This window comes from Rhinichthys klamathensis, unplaced genomic scaffold, assembly GCF_029890125.1.
Source record: "Rhinichthys klamathensis goyatoka isolate OS25496 unplaced genomic scaffold, OSU_Roscu_1.1 h1tg000269l_1, whole genome shotgun sequence".
NCBI classification, from domain to species: domain Eukaryota; kingdom Metazoa; phylum Chordata; class Actinopteri; order Cypriniformes; family Leuciscidae; genus Rhinichthys; species Rhinichthys klamathensis.
The window spans coordinates 718,703-743,541 of record NW_026606789.1 but is presented as its reverse complement, the minus strand read 5'-3'; the positions used below and the strand labels follow the sequence as shown (position 1 = coordinate 743,541).

Below are 24,839 nucleotides of genomic sequence, written 5' to 3'. Positions count from 1 at the left end.
TTACTCAAGTCATAAACACCAATTTAAAGATGTAATTTTTGTAGTGTAGCTGCCATGTAATATATCAAACAATATATGCAAATTTACTTGTGGATGGTTTATATTTGGCCGTAGGTGTGTATGTGTCAGGCTGTTCTCTTGCAGCTGTGTTGAGGGTCCACTCTGAGCAGTGGTTTCCTGTCCAGCACAATGGAGGCTCTGTGAGTGTGTGTTGTTTTAGAGAAAGGGCCTCTCCCCCCTGAGCCCTTTGTGCTCGTTTCTTTTACTCTAGAGCTCGCAGGAACTGCTGCAAGAGTTCTTACTTGCAGATAAATACTATTTCTGCACATGCCTGTAAATAAATGTTGTTTCGCTTTTATCAGTATCACAGAACCCGTGATAAGGAAACCTATGTTTCCTCTTTTTTGAAGCCTTTTCTCAGACTCACGTTCAGAAAAGAGTATTTCCGTTGTTCCGTGTATTTTAAGGTTGGCAGGACTGAGTGGGTGGTGACTCTGCACTAGAACTCACCATTATTATTATCTCAGGGTGAATTTACTCACCACATCATTATGACATGGGTCTGATGGCCTCCTCAGCTAGAGATTTTCTTCAGGATTCTGCACAGCAAGTTCCACTTTTCCATGCTGGCAGCATTTTGAGCCACTATGGTATGTTCATGGATAGATCTCCAACTGCTGTGTGTTAAATAATGTAACACAATATATAGATGTTGCTTTCTTTTACATGATTAATGCACTGCAAAAAACAGCAACAATGTTTTAATATAAAATATTTTTAATATAATACAATATCTATCTATCTATCTATCTATCTATCTATCTATCTATCTATCTATCTATCTATCTATCTATCTATCTATCTATCTATCTATCTATCTATCTATCTATCTATCTATCTATCTATCTATCTATCTATCTATCTATCTATCTAATCTGTCTGTCTGTCTCCATCTGTCCATCTATATGTGTGTATGTGTAATACTTTTTTCTTGTTGTAAGCATAAACCTCTCTAAAATTAGATTAATTATTAAAAGAAAAATAAAAAAGACAAATTTATTTATAAATATATATATAAATGAATATATATCAGGTCAGTTGCCATAAAATATATGCTAACATACTGTATGTGTGCAGTCGTGCATGTTTTGATGTCGAAGTGAAGCTGTCTCCTGTTCTCCCATTCCTGTGTATATCCGTTATGACCCTGTTCCTCTCCATCTCCTGTGTGGCCGACCGAAGACGCAAACAGGACATCCTCTTTTTAAGTGTCAGCCAGAGGCTCTGATTCACTATAAATTATATTTGCCGAATGTTTATATTTATATCACTATAAGCTCAGTTCCTTCTTCATAACTCCATAACTCCACATGTTTAGAATTAATCCTGCTCCCATTTAAGAACTGAGATGTGTTTGATCATGACACCATTAAAGAGAGTCTGAATAATGAATGTGCCGCAGATCCTGTCAAGTAGAAAGAGAATTGCGACGTCACATCTGGAATCCTCATCATGATCTTCAGCAGTTCCTGAAATCACAGGAAATATTTCTAATTAACCACATCACTGAAAGAATAGTTCAAGAAGACACTTTCACATAGCATTGTAAATTTTTCTCAACATTTTTAGATAAGAATGGCATGGGTGTCTTACGAGCTTCTGAACTTTTCTGTTTTAAAGGGAAATGTGTTTCTGTGTCTTTGACCTGACTTATGATTTGTGGCGGACATGCCGAGTTGCTAAAAGCCCCAGGGAATCTGTTGGTGGAGAAGAGCATAGTTCACTAGTATGCAGGAGGCACACCACAGCTGTAGACCATCGAGGCGTTAATGGCCTCATCAACATTACAACGTCTGTGTTTACCAGTTAACGCTCGCTGTGTTGTTGAGAAATTTGAGTGGGAAATTTCGTATGCCGTGCATTTTCAGTGTTCTCTAACAGTTCTGAACTGCTAGTTTTACTTTCAATGAGCAAGTTCATTCTCTTTTCACAGCTGATAATAGTGGTGTGTCCTGGGGCTGATAAACGTCTCGGTTACGGATGTAACCCTCGTTCCCTGAGTAGGGAACGGAGACGTTACGTCGGATGACGGAGAATGGGGGTTTCGCCAGAAAGCCTATCATCTTCGAGTATTAAAAAACGAGCCAATGGCAAGAAATGCCATGGGTCTGCGGAATTTGCATAATGTATCTCCGCCTCACCACGTGAGTATTTAAGGAGAGACACCTGCAACAGCAGATCATGTCTTCGCTGAGAAGCCGAGACTGAACTCAGGCGTCTACCCAGCGGTACAGCGGAAGTGGCAGGGAGACGTAACGTCTCCGTTCCCTACTCAGGGAACGAGGGTTACATCCGTAACCGAGACGTTCCCTTTCGTAGTCACTCCGAGTTACGTCGGATGACGGAGAATGGGGGTCCCCGTGTAATCACGCCACCTTCACAGCTGTCTTCCAGTGCCCTGCGAAGTCTGACCTCCCTGTCGTGATAAGGCACGGACGAAGGAGTCCTACTTAACACAGGAATACCAAGGTACACTGGGAAGCATATCTCAGGGAGATATGCCGCAGCATGCCTACCCGTAGGGAGGACTTAAGAATACACATATGGCCCGAGGGTGCTACATATGGAGGAACACTGGAGTGACCAGCCCGTGGGGTGGCATCTACTTTCAACTCCAGGAGTGGCAAGGTGGTTTGCCGAGGGAAAGACACATGCTCAAAGAGGCTTACAGTGGAAATACACATGTGGGGGTTACTCAGAGGAGGAACCATGCACACGGAGGCACCTAGCCGACGCACAGGCAATAGACACTGGCGCCAGCGTCAACAGTGCTGGAGGAACTCAGGGCTTCAGAGGGGAAGGCTCACCTGAGGAAATATCGCACGTATCCAGTCCGTGGAGTGGAATGGCGAGCAAGCGAGACACCTAACAGCTCCCATGTTAGCTTGAAAAAGACAGTACATGGGCGGAGACTGGCTCCACTCGGAGATTGTAGAATCTGGCGAATGTGTTAGGTGTCGCCCAGCCTGCAGCTCTGCAGATGTCTGTTAGCGAGGCGCCACGCGCTAAAGCCCAAGAGGACGCCACACTCCGGGTGGAGTGGGCGGTCACACCAAGGGGGCATGGTCGACCTAGCTGCTGGTATGCCAAAGCAATGGCGTCCACTAACCAGTGAGACGACCTTTGCTTGGAGAGAGCCTTTCCCTTCAGCTTCCCACCATAACAGACAAAGAGTTGGTCTGAGGTCCTGAAACACTGCGTCCTGTCTACGTAAGCATGGAGGGCGCGTACTGGACAGAGCAGTGCCAAGGCTGGGTCTGCCTCCTCCCGGGGCAGCGCTTGCAGGTTCACCACCTGGTCCCGGAAGGGAGTGGTAGGAACCTTGGGCACATATCCAGGCCGGGGTCTCAGAATTACGTGAGAGTATGCCGGCCCGAATTCCAGGCACGCTTCGTCAACGGAGAATGCGTACAGGTCCCCTACCCTCTTGATGGAGGCCAGTGCAACCAGGAGCGCTGTCTTCATTGACAGGAACTTAAGCTCAGCTGATTGCAGAGGCTCAAAGGGAGCCCTCTGCAGGGCATTTAAGACCACTGAGAGGTCCCAAGAGGGAACGAGAGGAGGGCGAGGAGGATTCAGTCTCCTCGCTCCTCTCAGGAACCTGATGATCAGGTCGTGCTTTCCAAGAGACTTACCTTCAACTGCTTCGTGATAAGCGGCGATAACGGCCACATACACCTTCAGGGTGGAGGGAGACAGCCTTCACTCCAACCCATCTTGCAGGAAGGAAAGCACGACACTGATCGAGCATCTCCTGGGGTCTTCTCGGCGAGAAGAGCACCAGTTGACGAAGAGGTTCCACTTCAACGTATAGACATGTCTCGTGGACGATGCTCTAGCGGAAGTGATGGTAGCCGCCACCGCTGGTGGCAGGGTACTCAAACCTGCCTCGTCCCGTCTAGGAGCCACACGTGGAGTCTCCAAAGATCAGGACGAGGGTGCCATAGGGTGCCCCGTCTCTGAGAAAGGAGGTCCTTCCTCAGAGGAATTGGCCAAGGAGGTGCTGTCGCGAGGAGTATCAGTTCGGAGAACCAGGTCTTGGTGGGCCAGTATGGGGCAGCCAAAATGACCTTCTCCTCGTCCTCCTTGATCTTGCACAGAGTCCGTGCGAGAAGGCTCACTGGGGGAACGCATACTTGCGTAGGCCCTGCGGCCAGCTGTGCGCCAGTGCATCCGTGCCGCGCAATGGGATGAGTCGTGGGAGGCAAACAGATCTATCTGTGCGTCCCCGAACTGGTCCCATATCAGCTGGACCGACTGGGGATGGAGTCACCATTCGCCAGAGGTTGGCCGGAGCCGTGACAGCTCGTCGGCTGCAAGGTTCCGCTCTCCTGGAATGTAATTAGCACGAAGGGACCTCAGGTGCTTCTGACTCCATAAGAGGAGGTGGCGTGCGAGTTGCGACATACGGCGAGAGCGTAGACCAGCCTGACGGTTGATGTACGCTACTGTCGCAGTATTGTCCGAACGGACAAGTACTTGTTGACCCAGGAGCAGCGCGTGGAAGCGGTGCAGGGCAAGGCGTACTGCCAGCAACTCGAGGCAATTGACATGCATGAGGCGCTGGGGTCCTGTCCAGGAGCCCGCGGCTGCATGTCCATTGCACATGGCGCCCCAGCCCGTGGCAGAGGCATCTGTGGAGACGACAACATGCCTGGAAACTCGTTCTAGGGGAACTCCGGCCCGTAGAAAGCTGAGGTTCCGCCACGGGGTGAAGGTCTGACGGCAGGTCGGAGTTATTGGAACTCTGAGCGTACCGCGATGCCATGCCCACCTCGGGACCCGATCGCGAAGCCACAGCTGAAGCGGTCTACATTTACATTTACATTTATTCATTTAGCTGACGCTTTTATCCAAAGCGACTTACAATTGCTATATATGTCAGAGGTCGCACGCCTCTGGAGCAACTAGGGGTTAAGTGTCTTGCTCAGGGACACATTCGTGTCTCACAGTGGATTCGAAACCGGGTCTCTCACACCAAAGGAATGTGTCTTATCCACTGCGCCATCACCACCCATGAAGCAATCCGAGTGGCGTTGCCGCGGCTGCGGATGCCATATGCCCCAGGAGCCTCTGAAAAAGTTTCAGTAGGACCGCACTCATGCCCTCGAACTGTCGAAGACAAGTCAGCAGTGAGTGTGCGCGCTCGCTCGTAAGCTGCGCGGACATGGCGACCGAGTCTATCTCCATACCGAGAAAAGAGATCCTCTGCACGGGGCAAAGTTTGCTCTTCTCCTAGTTGACCCGAAGGCCCAGACGGGCTAGGTGCCGGAGCACAAGGTCTCTTTGTTCGCAAACCTGATCTCGAGAGTGAGCTAATATTAGCCAGTCGTCGAGATAATTCAGGATGCGAACCCCGTGTTCGCGTAGGGGAACAAGGGCTGCCTCGACGACCTTCGTAAAGACGCGAGGAGACAGAGCCAACCCGAATGGGAGAACCGCGTACTGGTATGCCTGCCCCTCGAAAGCAAACCGAAGAAACGGTCTGTGTCGAGGTAAAATGGAGACATGAAAGTAGGCGTCCTTCAGGTCTATCGCTGCAAACCAATCCTGTGGCCGCACGCATTCGAAAATGCGTTTGGCCATGAGCATCTTGAACGGCAGCCTGTGAAGGGAGCGGCTCAGACGCGCAGATCCAGGATTGGCCGTAACCCACCGGTCTTCTTGGGGACAATGAAGTACGGGCTGTAAAACCCTGACCTCATTTCGGCTGGAGGGACAGTCTCGATTGCACCCTTCGCCAGCAAGGTGGCAACCTCCGCTCTCATGATAGGGGCATTGCCACCGACCATAGTAAACGGACTCCCCTGAAGCGGGGAGGAGACCGTGCGAATTGGATCGCATAGCCGAGCCTGATAGTTCGGGCGACCCAGCGGGACAGGTTGGGAAGCTCTAACCAAGCTCCCAAGAACTGAACCAGCGGAATCATCCGAACCACAGACGTCCCCCGGAGGGGCAGCGAAGCGGAGTGACTGGCCCAGGCGTGGGTGGCATAGCGGCCCGGTGCGGGGGCACGGTCATACTCCGCGTCCTGACAGAGGAGACCAGGGAAGGACCAGCGTTCCACGGGGGTCTGCTCTGCCAGGGGTCTGGCGACAGAGGGGGACGAGAGTGGTGTGTTCCGGAGACGGCACACACTGTCATCCGCGCCCTCAGAGACAGAGGGGGACGAGAGCGGCGAGGCCCGGGAGCGTTGCGCACTGTCGTCCGGCCCTCTGAGGGCTCAGAGATGGGATGCAGCTCTTTGGTTTAGAAAAGATTCTCCCCCAGCCCTCCACCGGGGGAAGGAGTGGCCCTGCAACCACTCCCTGAAGAACTGCAACCCACATCTGAGCTGCCCGTAACGGGAGCGCCGCAAGCCTGGCGTTAGCGGGGCTGCGGGGCTGGTACGGGCAGGGGCGCCTTCCTGCGACCACCTCCACGGCACGGCCCGGTGCTGCTGGGGGCCGGGCGGGAGGGGGCGGAAGTCGCAGGAGGGCGCATTCGGCAGCAAGCGGACTGAGGCGTCTGAGCCGGCGGCTGGAGGCAGCAGAGCCACGGGGTCAGACAAATAGCCACAGTCCACTTCTGGGCGGCCGAGAACTGTTGGGCAGAGTCCTCGACCGCGCCGCCGAAGAGGCCAGCCTGGGATATGGGGGAGTTGAGGAAACGTATTCACTCAGCCTCGCGCACATCAACCAGGTTAGCCAGAGATGTCTGACCACCTATGTGGACATCACCTGACTCAGGGAGCGTGCGGTCACCTACGTCGCTCGTAGAGCAAGGTCGGTGACGGCAGGCAGCTCAAGGATGAGCCCTGAATCAGCCCTACCCTCGTGCATGTCATTGAACACCCAGAAGGATGGCAATAACCCGCAGTGAGGTGGCAGCCTGCCCCGCAGCTCTATAGGTCCCCGCCACCGGAGTAGACAAGAACCTACAGGCATTGGAGGGGTGCTTAGGGTCGCCACGCCAGGTGGAGGCGCTGTGGGGACACATAAGTGTTGCCACAGAACACTTCACAGGGGGAACCCCAGTGTACCCTAGGCCGCTGCCTCTACAAGGGCAGAGAAGGCGGAAGAGGCCACTGAGCAGTCGCGAAAAGTCAAAAGAGACTTCCACGATCTCATGATCTCTTCATGCACGTCCGGGTAGAAAGGATTTGGGTTCGCCACCCCCAAAAACCAATCATCAGCCTTAAGTGCTCGGGACATGGCAGAAGGTTCCACACAAGCCCGATACTCGCGGCAGCCCGGGAAGCATAGCTGTGCACTCTGGATCAAACTCGTTATGCTAGCACATCCGAGGACGGCAGCACAGACGAGCCATCATCTCTAGAGGACTCCAGCTCACCTTGTGATGCGGTGATATACATGATTTCATCAGCCGGGGGACCGAATGAGACCGCGGGCCGGCGAACTCACCCGGGACCACGCGGGTTGCAATGTGAAAGACGGGGTGTGGACCAAGGAATTTTCGTCGGTTTAGTTCCAAACCTGCCGTCTTAGGTCACCCTGGCCACCAGCCGAAGTATTATCTCACGTGGAGAAAAATAGATCGGGGTGTGGATGAGGGGACTCTCACTCTAAAGAGCTCATCGAGTCTCGACCGTTACATTGCGATGGTCACGTTCCCAGTGAGAGAACGTGACACACCCACGAGCGCTGTCTGAGCGCGCCCAAACACTCAAACAGCGCTCGCGCCCATCAGCTGAATCTATCAGAATACCACACTCAGAAATACACGGGCAGATCGTCTTTAGAAAGACGCGTCTTTAAAAAGACGTGCCGCGTGCAGCTCTTTAGTGAGAGGAAAAAACTCTGCGGATGTTGAAGCGACCAGGGAGAACACACAGACTGGCAGACCACTGCTCAGATCGCAGGCAATGTGAAACTCGCTGGATACCGCCGTCACACCAACACCGGAGAGCTCGCTCGTCTCGAAGAGATGAAGTCACTGAAGAAACTCAGGATTTGGCTTGTGGAGTGAAGAGATGCTCTTGGCTCCGAAGCGAAAACATGATCTGCTGTTGCAGGTGTCTCTCCTTAAATACTCACGTGGTGAGGCGGAGATACATTATGCAAATTCCGCAGACCCATGGCATTTCTTGCCATTGGCTCGTTTTTTAATACTCGAAGATGATAGGCTTTCTGGCGAAACCCCCATTCTCCGTCATCCGACGTAACTCGGAGTGACTACGAAAGGGAACAAAGGCAACACAATCTGCAGTGAAACCTGGTGATATGGTCATTACAGAAAGGTTTTTGTGTGTAAATCATTTTAATTAATAATTCTATATTTTTTAATAATAATATATTACTATATATTGTTATTATCATTTTAATTTATTTTTAATTGTATTATATATTTTTATTTAAAATTATTATTATTATTAATTTTATTATATTTTTTATTTGAATATTTTATTGTAGCCTTAGCCTATTATTATTATTATTTTAGGTATTTTTATTATATATTTTATCTACTTCAAATTATTATTTATTATTATGTATTTTAAATAAAAATTTTTATTTATTTTATTTTATTTTGATTTATTATATTTTGTTTATCATATTTAACTTTAAGCCCAAACTATACTTCGGTTTTTATGCATACGCAAGAGTCCGCGTTCAGTGCATGTGACGCAAATTTCGTCACCAGAATAGTACGCACGCAGCCTGATATTTGTAACAGCACGTACTTTGTACGGTACACGCAGGTCCCACATGCGCATTGAATTTGTTTTGCACTAACCAGTTGTTCCACAAGCCATTTTTTCACAGTAGAAAACCGAACTAAAGAGACAGAAACAACCAAAAAATATCGGAGACTGCAACAACAACAGAAGCCTGAAAAGTGATTGTGTGAGGGGGTTATGAGATAGCCGAAACTTTAGTTTAAAAGAATACAAAGAAATTTTATCAGTCATAACTTCTGGAGAAAAATAACGCAGACACTGGACAAAGATGAAACTTTCTAGAGCGCATGTGCCTGCATTCGTGCACGCTATCAAATGGAGTATACTTTACGTTAAAAAAATAAGTATACTTTGGGCTTCAATCCTGAATGGTTTGGAATGGGGATTGTTTGTGTTTCTTATATAAACAACTGGTGGGGGATGGTGTGGCAGTTCACTAGTACCTTGACCTCACTCTGTTTCTGTGTGGTGGTGGATGGGACATTTGTGTTTTGTGGATTTGCTTTGTTGTGATTGCTTGGTTCAGGTTACTGGTTAGGATTGGGAGATTAGGTGTCATTGCAGTGAATGGAGGACAGCATTTTCTCACACTCCATTTTGTCTTGCTCAGTGCCAGGAGACTTGCTTGAGAACTGCCCCGTCCTCCTTTTGGTCAGAGTAAACTGTTACTTTTAAACTAAAGGTGGAAATCCCCCTAGGCCTGTGATACCCTTCATGACTGAGGTGCCTGTGCTTCTTTCTTGTATTATACACTGTTTCAAGGAATAAGAGGAACAGAAGCTTCAAGACTTTGTGTTGTTTGTAAAATACGAAAATTCACCCATGAACCCAATACTGTCGTTTACATGTGATATGTGATGTCATTGCTTAAGGTCATTTTCTTCAAAGAGACTGTTAGTCATTCTTCCGGGAATGTCCTGCAAGAGGTCCATAGACAGATATATAATTTTATTTTAAAATATAAATAACATTTATTCCAAATATCATATCATATTATTAAATTAATATCTAACTATGGTATAATAATGATCAGTTAAGTATCATAGAAGGGTATTATTTTTTAATGTTAATAAAAATCGTCCATGTTTGTCGTAGGGCCAGTTTTTTCAACCAGGGTCTACAAATGTACTGCAAGAGGGTTTTTTTGTAAGGAAAGAATGGTTGGAAAGTTTTCATATTTTACTGCTTTATTAATGACTGCACAGAAGGGTTTCTTCAAAACACACTTTTCCCCAAAAGTACCAAACAATTTTGGAAAAATGGGAGGAAAATGCTTCAGCTCAGTGTGACGTTCAGTAAGAGCTATTATTCCCCATTCAAACTCGCAGTCCACTATATCTGGCAGGGTTGGTGTACATTCCTCAGGTCCTGCGTTGACGCTCGGCGCCTGGGGACCTATTAGGTAGAGCTCAGTAGCTGAACGGCGGAGACGGTTTAGATGGGGAGACGGTGTGTGTCTGGCGGTCTGCTCTGGTCTAGTCGACTATGCTGACACATGCTAGATCCATTGAAAGAATATAAGATCCCAGACTTCCCCCCTCATTCTTCCTTTACTACAGAAGGCTACCATTAAAACTGATAAAACGGAGTGAAGTAGGAGACTCTACCTGTTGACTTAGTAGTCAAAGAGCCATTTAGATCAGTTTGTAAACCACTCTTATTGGCTTTACGGTTTAAATTACATTAAGCTTGTAGGTTTAAGTGGGCTTTGGAGGAGTTTATGTTGGATGTCTCCCAGAGTCTAGGCTCAAGCATGGGAGCAGTCACTCGGAGCTGTACATGGGCGCAAAACATTTTTGCATTGTTTGTGTTTATAAATGCAGCTGAGAATTTTTGCTCACATGAACTCCTACTGACCTCTCAGAGCGGACGGAGGACCGGCCAAATAAGGCTGTAAAAGTGTGTGGCCCTCTTTTAAACATGCCATAGCTGTCCCCCTGGTGAAGACTAATATTTGACCACATTAATATGGGTAAGACGGGCCATTTTGATGCTGATTTGTGATGTTGGCCCCTCAAAAAGGGTCTTTTATCTGTCTTTTAAAGTCAATATGAAATCGAAATTTACCATAATTCTACTTTATTAATATGTTATATGTTCCTGGTCTTATTATGAATGATTCATCAGTGCATGTTATTTTAAAGAAAATAAGGTTTGTTTTCATAATCTTTCATCAAAAATAGCAACTTAAATATTGTAAATAATATCAATTGATAACAATAATACAAATTTCTCCATCTGGGGTCTGGGATGCTGATAGGCTCCACCATCCTCTACAGAGGACATCATTATTATTAATTGTAATATAATATAAATACTTAATAATAATAATTGTATTATTTTAATTAGTATTACTTATTTAAACAAATATCATTATATCTTGTTTTACTCAGAAATAGGACATTTTTCCAGATGTTTTCAGATTTTCAGATGGTGTCTCTTAAAGTCGTTTATGACAAATAAGGCAATTCTTGATGTAAAGTAAAAGAAAAGAGCTGTGAAATTAATGTGGATTAAGTCTAGATTATTTGGTTTTGGAAAACAATGCTATGAAAGAAATGTTTGAATTCAAATTGAAGTCTCTTCCTTTGGTGTATTGGCAAATATGAGATATTTTTGAAATATACAGAAATAGGTATATATAGATTATGATATATAGATTTATATCATATTATAGAAGAAAAAAATTGTGAATACATTTCATGTTGACTTTGAAGAGTTTACATTGGTATTTCTGGCAATGTTACAATTCATAAACAAATTCTCCAGATGAGAAAGCACAGATTGGTTTCTTTGACTGTATGTTGTCTTCCTGTCTGAACTGTGCTTTCCATCATGTGTGGTGTTTTGTAAGGAGGGCTGTGCGTGACTGGGGTTTGTTTCCCCCTTCTGTTCTCTGTCTTTTGGGCTCTTTACTTCTCTTCATTCTCTGCAATCTGATACCCAACAACAAATCAAGCTACTGTTCTCTTAAGACACATCTTTCTCTCCCCTTTTGCCTATCCCACTCCCTCATCAGCCAACTGTCCCAATTTCTATAGTTCATTTTCCCAACTCCACCTGTAATTTGTAGCATGGTCTTTGCTCACTTTAATTTCCAGTGAATCACACGGTTCATCTCATAACGGGTCTTTCCTCTCCCACACTTCTATTTCTCTTTTTTTGAATTTGTTTGGTATTATTAGAAAGGGGTTTTCCAGACTTGTCATACATGTAAAAATTCATGTTCCCAGAAAATAAAATACATTGCACGTGACTTGTCACTTGAGTCATTTTTTTTTTTTACTTTAGTGTTAAAAAACGATAGCCACAGTCTATTGTTCAACATAATCATTTGCCAAACAACTCAACATGCCAGAGAGAGGGAATGGTTCTTTGTTGTGTCCCCACAGTCACCCTTTCACAAACTATACTGGGATCAAACAGAAGCTCTTTTTGTCCCTGTCGTGGGTAGCGTCACTCTATTCTGGAAGTAAAGAGCTTTAGGGAGTTGATTTTATGTTTTATTTTCAGACATTGGTCCTACTTTGAAAATTGAAGGTATTTTCATCTCACATGTATGATGTGGGTCTCTTTTTAAATCATTATGGCAGGAAAACAAGACTGGACTTTTGTAGGAAAAGTCAAATGAGATTAGCAAAATTAGATTAGGGATTGCCAGTTAGCTGATCCTTTTGCTCTAGCAGAGTAGCAAGGAAGGCCTTTTGGGGAATGTAGAACATCTGGTGTTTTTTGTTTTGTTTTGTTTTTTATTCATATTTTTGGACATGACCACCTTTTTATATTGTATAATGTTTGCAGACGTTTCATGCTGAATGTGTGGGACTTTTTATGCCAAAATAACATGTTCTTCCTTTCCAGGAATTGACAAAGCAGTTTCATTCCATTGTACTGTGTGCCATCTCAGTGGTTAGGACCGAATTCAGCATTTTGTTATTTCTGACTGCTGTTTTCAATGTGGCCTGGGGTGGACAAGCTAGTTTTTCTCATTCAACTATATAAATATTAAAATCTTCATAGTGTTTTCTTTGATCTTACTTCAGTGAGTTTTAGTATTGATGGTTTCCCCTTTGATTCAGAGACGGTTATGTGTTGTATGTGTTTTTTTTTTTTTTTGTACTTATGCAAGTTTCTTGGTGGTGTAGCTCTCCAATGGTTTGGCTAATAATATCTGTGCAGGAAGCTCTTGGGGCCTGAGAAAAACCCCTAGGGTAAATACTGCAGAACTGAATCCGAAAAGTGAAGCTTAAACTTATTTACTTAGACACTCGTTTCTGGGCCTAAAACTCAGAGAGCTACTGTAGATCAGATAAAGACTCATCTGAGCTCTTTGCAGCTGCTGTTATCAGTGATGTGGCACCAGATCTTGGATCATCATGTGAATGGAGGACTGGAACCTCTCTGTGTTCTAAGTACCCTAATTACATATCAGACCAACAAATGGTCACTAGGCAGTCCCCTGACAACCCAGCAACAGACATATGGCCAGATCCAACCTCTGACTCCTATTTTGAAGCTTCCTTAGGTTGCTCTTTCATAGCTTAGGGGGCTGGAGCTCTCATCTTAAGTATCAACTTTGTTTCAGATGTTATTAGAAATAAATATACACAAATAATGCAATTGTTGACCAAAGTATTTGGTTTTGGGGGAAAAGATGAAGAAATGTTTGAATTCATATTGAAATCTTTGACTTTTGATTCCAGACTTTAGTATATTAGCAAAAATTAGACATTAAGATCTCTCCTTTTATACAAAGCATATATGTAGAGACATTTTCTGAGAATTGGAAAATTTAAGAATGAGTTTCAATATACTGTTTATTTAGTCTCATTTCTGTCTATAATGAGATTATATTTCTTTCAAACTGGATTTGATACAGACTCTTTTGCTGTTGACAAAAAATGCAGTATGTATTTCCTCAGAGACTGGATGCTTTCATATTGACTAAGCATGGATGATGATATTTTTGTAGGCTTTTCTGTCCTTTCTTCTTTTTAAAAACAATGGATGCGGTTTGTTTTGTGAAATGTTCGGAAGCAGTGAGCTCATCAGAAAGAGCTGCCGTTTACGTCATTTATTACATGCTGCATGCTAACAAGTGTAGGAGTCGCCCACTCCATCTTTGACATTTGAGTCGGAGAGAGTAGAGAGAGAAAGATTTAGAGAAAGAGATAAAACTTTTATCCTCCAAGAATGTAAAATCTATACGCTCTGTCAAAGAGAAGGGAATGCAGGGAAAATAGAGTGAAATAAAAGATGAAGTGAGATAATTTATAGCCAAATTCATTACTGTTATAAACACGACACATTCCTTCTGTAACTGTGGACATCTGGAATGCACAATGTTGGTCACTACTGAAGAATAAAAAACATCGGAAGGGGAATTGTGGGAGGGAATGGTAATGCTTGAGATCTTCACTGACAGAGCCAAATAACATTCTCCAGGGCCTCTTTTTACACATTGTCATTTCTGCTGAAATTTGTTAGCTTTTCAGACATTACAAACCCTAGTCATCATAATTGGGATGTCTTCCAGTCGAATGTGGTTTCAAACAAAACAAATTTACTACATGGTCAGTTGAGTCTGTCTGCTGTTGTATTAAATGTTGGAAGCTGAACTGTCTGAGAAACATCGGATTTATAACCCAATTCCTAAATCTACAGCTCCATTGTAATTGAACAGCTGTGGACTTTAATTCTGAATAAACTTTTATAAATTATTATGAATAAAAAAAAACTTTTACTAATGATTGGTGCATTCTTCTAAATCTTTAGTTTCGAATCCGTGTTTTGGAGCGTGTTTGAGCAAGTAACATGATGTTTTGTTGTGTAATTTTTCTGATATTATAGATTACAATTTGATAAAAGTGCATGCGGTTGTTTAGTAGAACATGTACTTTTACACATTTTCGGTCTTCTGGTTGCTTTTACGCAGCTGAAAACTTGCAGGTGGCCTTTTGCGTTCGGACTTTTAAGTGCTTTTAAGAATTGGTAAAACAGAATTCACTTATGACCTGATTATTTTTGTGAATCACACAAAAAACTTACAGGTTATCAGTTTGCATTAGCCTGACTAATCCTTCACTGAATGAACTCTGCTGCAAAACTGTAAGTTCTGTCATGACAAGAACTCAGTGTGATTGACATGGTAATGGATATGACAATGTTGATATGTTTGGTCTTGGCGGAATAGATCTGCTACACTGCTGCTGTTGCTGCTACAGATTAAGAACGGGACTTGCTACTACCAATACATACACGACACACTGCTGTGAGCAAGTAGGCTAAGACGTGCTGCTGCTGTACAATATAGGATGAATTACCCGTAGGCCGTAGCAGATCTGTACAGGTGAAGTTGGGGAAGGTGGAGGGTTTCTGAAAGCGTGCTATGCTGCTACAGCAAATGCTGACCAGTATTTGAAGGTTGAGCAGCGAGCTCATTGGCTACTGATACAGCAAGAACCAATCAGCTGTGCCCTACAGAGAATGCTGGGATTTCATGCGGATTGAGTTAAAGGATTAGTTCACTTCAGAATTAACATTTCCTGATAATTTACTCACCCCCCCCCCCCCCACGTCATCCAAGAAGATGTTCATGTCTTTCTTACTTCAGTCGAAAAGAAATTAAGGTTTTTGAGGAAAACATTCCAGGATTTTTCTCCATATAGTGGAAGGTCCAAATTGCAGTTTCAGTGCGGCTTCAAAGGGCTCTGGAATAAGGGTCTTATCTAGCGAAACGATCAGTCATTTTCTAAAAAATAAAGTAAAAATACATACTTTTTCACCACAAATGCTTGTCTTGCACTAGCACTGCGATGTGCCACGCATTACCTTTTTTAGGTTCAAAAAGGTAGGGAAGGATGAAAACTTCCAAAATCGTCCGACATCTTTGTTTTACTTTTTATTTTTTTTTATTTTTTGTAAATGGCATTTGACTTAGTCTTTGCACGTTTGCTTTGTAAACACTAGGTCGGTATTTCCGCCTATGTCACGCGTGAGGCGTGACCTTTCAACATGATTACGTAGTGCGTTGTTAATCGCAGAGCTAGTGCAGGACGAGCATTTGTGGTTTAAAAGTATATAAATGTTTTTTTGTTTTTTTTTGAAAATGACCGATCGTTTCGCTAGATAAGACTCTTATTCCTCGGCTGGGATCGTGTATAGAGTCCTTTGAAGCTGCATTGAAACTGCAATTTGGACCTTCAAACCGTTGTATTCTATTGAAGTCCACTATATGGAGAAAAATTCTGGAATGTTTTCCTCAAAAACCTAAATTTCTTTTCGACTGAAGAAAGAAACACATGAACATCTTGGACGACGTGGGGTTGAGTAAATTATCAGGACATTTTAATTCTGACACTACTATAATACATACTGCATTCACCACCAGCCTTTCCCAGACTTGTCACTGAATATGATTCATATGGGCTTGTGGAAAGGTGGAATCACTTTACAGTGGAAATAAAATAAAGCAAATTCTTTCAACACACAATATGCACTTTCCACAAATCATAGAGTCAGAATGACTGGAAAAACATGTTGTTTATAATGATGTGGTCATGTCATTTCACTGAGATGAAACTGTATGTTGCCTTGGCTGTAGACTTTGAAGCTGTTGACTTTTGGGGTGGATGAATCACTCTAATGTGGAGTGCTAGGACGTAGGTGATAGACAGATGCTCGGGCGGGTGTTGATATGTTGATGTGGGGGTGTGTATGGGGGTGTGTATGTTGATATGGGGGTGTGTATGGCATCTTCAGAACAAACACCTTTACCATCTTCAAAGGGAAACCCTCTGAGAGGTCTGTAACATGCTGTGATAATCTGGCTCAGTGCCTATCTGCTGTTAGCTATCTTTAATCACAGCACAGAGTCTCAGGTTAATAAAGAGAAATTCAGTGTCTGTTGGAGACAAAAAGCTCAGCTCACACCCCACAACTGACTCAGCGTGTGTTCCACCATTAAAGACATTTAGAAGACAAATCACTTACTGATCTGTTTGTAGTGCAAACGTGACCTGAAATAAGAGAGTAGTAGGCCTATGTGCAATGTCCTGCTAAGAAGTGGCATGCAGTACAATAATTTATACACTACCGTTAAAAAGTTTGGGGTCGGTATTTTAAATACTTTTAAAAGAATTCTCTTCTGTTAACCATGGCTGCGCTTATTTGATTAAAAAATACAACAAAATTAAATATTATTCCAGTGTAAATCAGCTGTTTTCTGTGTGAATATATAGTAAAGTGTAATTTATTTCTGTGATCAAAGCTGAATTTTCAGCATCACCAGTGTCAGTGTCTTCAGTGTCAAATGATCCTTCATAAATCAGTATAATATGAGGATTTGATGCTCAAGAAACATTTATTATTATTATCAATGTTGAAACAGTTGTTGGTCTGTCAGTTGTACAGTTTTTTTTTTTTTTAGGATTCTTTGATGAATAGGAAGTTCAAAAGACTTTTGTAACATTATAAATGTCTTTACTGTCACTTTCGATCAAATTAATTATTCCTTGATAAATAAAAGTATTGATTTCTTTCCTCCAAAAAATAAAAATAAAATTCTCACTGACCCCAAACTTTTGAACGGTAGTGTATATCAGTAGAACAATAGCATTATTATTGTAATCACACGGATTTATGAGAATTATGAGAACATACAGTATATCTAACACTTAGTCTACTGTTTAAAAGTTTGGAGTCAGTAAGATTTTTTTATTTAAAGAAATTAATACTTTTATTAAGGAAGGATGCATTAAATTGATCAAAAGTGACAGTAAAGACATGTATAATGTTACAAAAGATTTTAATTTCAAATAAATGCTGTTCCTTTAAACTTTCTATTAATCAAAAATGTCAGTTTTCGTAAGAAATATTAAGCAGCACAACTCTTTTCAGCGTTTCTTGAGGACCAAATCAGAGTGATTTCTGAAGGATCATGTGACACTAAACACTGGAGCAATGGCTGGTGAAAACTTTGCCATTACAGGAAAAAAATTTAATATATAAAACATCATTTAAAATTTTAATAATATTTCACAACATTATTTGTTAATAATATGGTTTTACTGTTTTTTTTAATCAAATAAATGCAACCATGTGAGCATTTTTCCACAAAGCATTAAAAAATGTTACCGACCCTTTTTGATTACATAAACGCAGACGCCAGTGCTTGCTTTTGTCTGTAGTTAATAAACCATCCAATTCTCCAAAACTGTTCACCAAGCTTACAATTGAATTTCAAATTTGAAATCACCAATGAAATATGACAACAACTGTCTCATAAATTTTGGTTCTAAATGCTCTAATCATGACAAAAAAAAAACAGCAGTTTTCAGGCTTGGGTTTTTTTGCCATGATTCGAGCGTTTAGAAACAAAATTTATGCACTTTTTCCCATTCGTAAGTAATAGGAGTGAACCGTCTTTCTGTATATAAAGTCTTTGACTTTAATAAACTTGCAAGCAAGGTTCTATTTAGCTGTTGCTCCGCTGTAAAATAAGTTTATACTTATGTTCATAATATCAGCTCTTGCAGCACATTGTGTGCTCTGATACACAGTAACACAGCGACGCACAAAAATCTACTTTTACGTAATTGCTTAATTCCGAAAAAAACTTTGGCACGTAATTAATCCTGCACTTGTGTTTGTGCTATGGACATGAATGCTACTTCATGTAATGCAGTTTGTTGTGTAACTTTCTAACAACCCCTTAGTAAACACATAACAACACACTACAAACTACTCAGAACACTATAGCAACTGCATAGCAACAGCCTGGCAATCACCCACAATTGTGGCAGTGAGTTTTGCAAAGGCAAGCACTGCTCATAATTTCCTTCATATAGTTTGAGATGGAGAACTTGGTACAAAGATTTTCTTGATGTCTGACTCTGAAGATAAATATGATTTTAAACAGGATATAAGAAGTCAGCACAGGACGTGAGATCAGAGATTGCAGGGTTTCTCGTGTCTAGCTAGAAACCACTGTGACCCAAAGAAAACGAGCACAGAGACGTCTCTGCAAGGTCGTTGCCATGGGTACACGGAGGAATACATGACTTCCTGTGTGTTCTGATGCAAAAGCGCTCTCTGTTTTTCAGAACTCTATGAACCTGCCGCCAGATAAAGCACGTCTCCTCCGGCAGTACGATAATGAGAAGAAGTGGGACCTCATATGTGACCAGGTACAGCCTCCACAGTGACCCACTTTTATGCCACACCCTTGCTTCTGTAATGCAGTCCAGAAGAACATGCCTCCTCCAACAATGGTGTCGTCGACATGACCTTTAAAATTATTATTAACAAGTTAAGAGAACAAGTTGCTTGACATTTTATAGACACTTAGAAAGTTATATAAGATTTTAATTATTTCTTACACAAAAGAAAAGGTAGATTACAGGATTCTGAACAACAGGATATCATTTAAAGGAACAGTACACCCAAAAATGAAAGTGCTGTCATAATTTACTCACCCTCATATTGTTTTAAACCCATATTCTTCTTTGAAACTTCTTTTCCATGCAGTTAAAATGAACGGGGACTGAAGTTTTCCATTAGTCATATGGATTATTTTTATGAACATTTTATGGTGATTTTGGTCCCCATTCATTGTAATTGCATGGAAAAGAGCAGCCTGTACAGTCTTTTTTTAGAGAAACTGTACCATTAGGTAAAATTGCACATCTTGTTAAATACAGGATCATGTAGAAAAAAGGATGACTTCAATGTCTTGTAAAACTACTATTTATAAATGTCTAGTCATGCATCTTGACAAATCTATGTTGCTGAAAAAGGGAGTTCATAGTTACAGTAAAAAAAAAGAATAATGTTTTTTAAACAAACAATATGGAATGTTAAGAATATGTGCATGTGTTAGATAAAACAGAACATTCATATTTTATCGTAGATGTTTAATAATCTGTGTATAACTTTCTCCCCCTCTTCTGGTTGTTAGGAGCGTTTCCAAGTGAAGAATCCTCCACATACATACATCCAGAAACTACGTGGATATTTAGACCCAAGAGTCACACGCAAGGTCAGCATCATCCTCTAGAAAATATAACCAATGTCTGTTTCTCAGCTGGTTTCATGTGAACATTATTTACAGCAGTTAAAGCGGTTGTGTTGTGAGAAATCAAATTTCCCTTCATCTCTTTTAGTGAATGTTCTTTTAAAACATATTGTAACTTTAAAACTTAAAATTTTCTTCCCTGTACAAAAAGACTATCTATTAAAACTGAACTTGGCTTGTTCTGAACTTCCACAACTTACTGAAGACAGATGAATTCTTTACATAGAAGACTAAAATCAACAGCAGAGAAAAATAGCCCCTTTAATTCTAAAGACAGGGAGGAAAATGGGAAAGAAAATACATATGTAAAGATTTTTATATACATTTATATACAATATAGAAATTGTTTAAAATTTTGGGGTCAGTAAGATTTTATTTAATTCAGCAAAGACATTTGTAACATTGCAAAAGATTTCTGTTTAATACATAAATGCAAATTAATGCTCATCTTTTGAACTCTCTATTCATCAAAAAAGAAAAATCCTTAACAAATGTATCACAGTTTCTACAAAAATATTGAGCAGATAAACAGTTTTCAACATTGATAATAATAAATGTTTCTAATTCAAAGCAAATCAACATATTAGAATGATTTTTGAAGCTTCATGTGACACTGAAGACTGGAGTAATGATGCTGAAAATTCAGCTTTGCCATCACAAGAATAAATTACATTTCAAAATATATAAAATAGAAATAATTTATTTTAAACTGTAATAATATTTCACAATATTAATGTTTTTTTAACTGTATTTTAGACCATAAACCATAAACCAATAACTTTAAACTTTTGAATGGCAGCGTATATGCAGAACATTAGTGTTGACATATTTTATTCGCTAAAAGGTTAACCATAAATGTTGTTTTACCTGGCACTATTTAGTGTTTTTTGAAATGTTTTAAAAAAACTTTATTCTGGGGAAGTTGCAGAGTTTTCTCCAAACATGCTGATAATCATCAGTTTCTCTGTGTGCAGAAATTCCGCAGGAGGGTTCAGGAATCCACCAAAGTCCTTCGAGAGCTGGAGATATCACTGAGAACCAATCACATAGGGTGACTAATTCCTGTCTCCTCTCATTTAATCCTTCTTTTACATCTCTTCGTCTTGTGCTGATCTCTACAAATACCCTTCCCAGCAATCACCCGGAGTAACATCCCATGATCCTCCAGTAACCAATGCATTGAGGTTATGAGGCTCCTGTATACAGTGCAGGGAACAATAGCACTGCTAGTGGTATGGGTGGGAAGCTGTGGTATTGTTTGGCTTTCCCCCTCTAAAGAATCACTCTTTCTTTGTTCTTCCTGTTGTAGAAAGCTAGAGGTAGTGTTTGCCCGTGCACAAATCCCTGCTGTTGGGCTGTTCTGCCAGCTTCCCTGTGCTTATAGCACTGTCTGTAGACCTCGGCAGCGTCCAGATGGTTTTTATTCATCTCGTCCCGCACACACAACCCCCTTAGCAGCTTTAGCAAGCAGGAAGCTGAGTAGTGTATGCCGGAGAGCCAGGAAGCCTGGAGCATCCAACAATGTATGAAAGGACACGTACACGCACACACACACACACACACACACACACACACACACACACACACACACACACACACACACACACACACACACACACACACACACACACACACACAAAGCTTTATAACTCACATTGATGAACGCAGACAAAACACTGACACAAATCTGCAACACAATGAGGTACAATGAAACATTGACAACTGGGAACATCTTTTCACTGTTTACATTCCGCTTTCAAGGACACACACACACTTATACATACAAAAAGCAATGTGTTGTGAAACTGTGACGCCATTCACACACAACCGCATGCTTTGTTACATCCGTACCAACTGTATGAACCCATACACATAAGCGATGGGAAGTAACTAACTAGCAGTAGTGCCCTTACTAACTTTACTGCATATTTTAATAGTCCAGCTGTTTTACATATTACAAAATGCTACAGTGACATATTACAAAATGTCACATTGTTTTGTGCATTATAATAGGCAGTTGAGAGAATTAAGTCAATAATCAAACACACTCACACTCAAAAAGCACTGGAAAAATTGTATTCATTTGTTTGGACCGTGCAAATGAACAATTCAAAAATAATGCTTCATCGGTCTCCACATAGTAGCAAATAATTTTAGATATTTTTTGTGGCAAAATATTCAGTTACATGCTGCTGTTTGGTGCTGTTTTGAACTCATTTATATAAATTAGGTTGCATTCTAGTTTTTGTTTATTGTATTTAGTGTGAACTTAGTCTGTTTATTTTAAGAGAGAAGTTTATCAATTCAATGCTAATTTACACTAAAATAATATTATTTAAATGTATATTATTTATTAAATATTTTATATCATTTATGATTTTTTTTGTATTATCATTTTGTTTTATTAATATTTTAACATTTTATAACAGCAATTTTATATTTTAAATGATACATTTAAAGAATAAATTATATCATCTTATATTTAAATATTTAAGAAGATATTGTTCTTCAGTTTCTAGCTAATTTTTTGTTAGTTGTCCGTAGTTCAGCTAATATCTCGAACACTCAGTTATCTTTGATGTTTGATTCTTTTTCATGGACTTTTAGTTTGTTATCTTCAATCACATGTGTTTCTTTAGGCTTGTTTGACTTGAACCAGCGCTGCACAGACCGATCGGTGAATGACATCAATGTACCTTGAGAGCGAACAGAGAACAGACGGCCCCGTATGCTTTTGATTCGCTCTTGCGGTACTTCGATGTCATAAACCAATCGGTCTGTGTAGCGCCGGTTCAAGCCGAACAAGCCTTTTGTCTTAGTTTCCCGCCAGTCAACAGTTGTCATGGACACTCATCTAATCATCACACCTGTTCGTTATCATCTCATTATCACTGTGTATTTAAGTTGTTCTGTTTCATCCTTCATTGGTCAGTTGTTGTTTGTGTTTAGACACGCTGTTACTTTGCCTTCGTGGATTACCTGAGGTTGTTGTCATTAAAGGATAATTTTTGTTTATTGAACCCTTTTTGGACTCTCCTTCATCTTGTGACAGAACAACCAACCTAATATGGATTATCGTCTTGCCGTCACCAGCAATACCAGCCCGTTCTCATCCTTTGGCGTCATACATGTGACGCTTTGTACATTTCGTTGAAATCTTACCCACATGGCATCCTTTAGCATCAATATGAGACACAGAACCCAAGGCGTCATACAGGTGACGCTCGTCTAAATCCAACGCATCGTTTAGCGTGAATTTGAGACGCAGATCCCAAGCCGTCATAACCGTAACCCTACCCCAGACCTAAACCTACCCATAACGTGTTATATTGACGCTAAAGGATGCCATGTGCGTAAGATTTCGACGAAATGTCATATGGCGTCACCTATATGACGCCAAAGGATGAGAATGCGTTGGCAATACCCTGTATTTTTTCTGGATCGGGGCTAATTATCATTACCCTGTAGACCTGGAGAGACCCTATCCCCGGTCCAGAACACAGCCAGACCCAGAACCCGTTTCACCACCTTCGACTGCGGAGAAATCGGAATCCCCCACAGACAGAGAGTTACCGCCTGCTGCGACGCGTGAGCCAGAGCCCGAGATGAAAAGGAAAGAGCTGAACCCCGCTGTGAGTCTGACCAGGGGTGTGACCCCACGACACTAGAGGGAATGCTGGTGGAAACTGAGGACTGGCTGATGGTCTTCAATGCAGGCGTATCAACACCCACCCGGTACTTCATCATCGCTGTTTTAAGACAGCACTGAGACCTGTAGTCTGAATTCTGTCTGTCCTTCATCACTGTTTTAAGAAAGCACTACATCGAAATTCACTAAATTGAGAACGATTTCCATCTGCCGCCATCACTGCAGAGATCAGCCAGTCCTACAGCCCCGCCTCTGCTAGATGTTTGTAGCCCTTCGCCGTCTCTAGGGAAGCCTTGCTGTGACATCGAGCCTCAGGTCGTTCAACCACCAGCAGTGCCTGAGCAAGAGGATCCTGCGGCTCTGCCTCCAGCATCTGATCACTTCGCTCCATCTCGGCCCGTCGATCTGACAGCTCCGCCTTGGCTCCTCCCACCTTCAGCTCCAACAGAGACCCTTGACCTTGCGGATCCACCGGGTTCCCTAGTTCCACCGGCTCCCCTTGGTCACTCGTCACTTGCGGGCTGTCACCTGTTCCTCCACCTCTACGGCTACAGCGGGTTCCTCCTTCCCTTCAGCTTCGCCTCTGTCCTCCGTCACACCAGCTCCGCCTCAGATGATCATCGTGGCGGCGGCATCACCTGGGTCTCCAGTGCCAGCGATATCGCTCAGTTCGGCTGCATCGGCCTATCATCATCATCCTCACGTCACTATTCCTCCATTGCCATCTCCTGTCACTATCCCTTCGCCGGCCCCTTGCCCACCTCCTAAGCCCCCATCCTCACTGCCTCCCTCATCTGTTTGTTATTGTTATGGCGCGAGGTTGTGCCTTCCAGGAGGGGGCGTAATGTCACGAACGCTCAGTTATCTCTGTTCTTTCATGGACTTTTAGTTTATCTTCAATCACATGTGTTTTTTTGTCTTGGTTTCCCACCAGTCATCAGTTGTCATGGACACTCATCTAATCATCACACCTGTTCATTATCATCTCACTATCACTTTGTATTTAAGTGTCTCCGTTTCACCCTTCAGTGGTCGGTTGTTGTTCATGTATGCATGTAGACACGGTTACTTTTGCCTTAATCTTCATTGGTTACCTGAGGTTATTGTCATTAAAGGACCCTTTTTGGACTCTCCTCCTCAATCTTGTGACAGCTAACTACTTCTTAAAAAGTTTAAAAGGCGGTAATTTGAATTACTTGCATTGAGTAGCTGTTCAAACTACTGTTTCAAAGTATCTTCCTGAACACTCATACACAGGCACATAGAATGTGAGCAAAATCTCAGAAGACACTGGTAAAATATGATTCTGAATTACTTCCTTTGTCTTCTGTGTGAGCCATAAATAACCAATACACTCCTCTCCTGCATTATTAAGAGCT

At 42.3% G+C, this 24,839-nt stretch overlaps 1 protein-coding gene across 5 annotated transcripts in view; it reads left to right on the top strand.

Annotated features, from left to right (window-relative positions):
* fmnl3 (formin-like 3) overlaps positions 1–24,839 on the top strand; it is a 52,811-nt gene that overhangs the window by 6,978 nt on the left and 20,994 nt on the right. For all 5 annotated transcript variants that reach the window (XM_056268016.1, XM_056268015.1, XM_056268014.1 and 2 more), the window contains exons 2-4: positions 18,841–18,924; positions 19,695–19,775; positions 20,786–20,862. In XM_056268016.1, the coding sequence (XP_056123991.1) occupies positions 18,841–18,924; positions 19,695–19,775; positions 20,786–20,862 (242 nt within the window). The remainder of the gene's footprint in view (positions 1–18,840; positions 18,925–19,694; positions 19,776–20,785; positions 20,863–24,839) is intronic.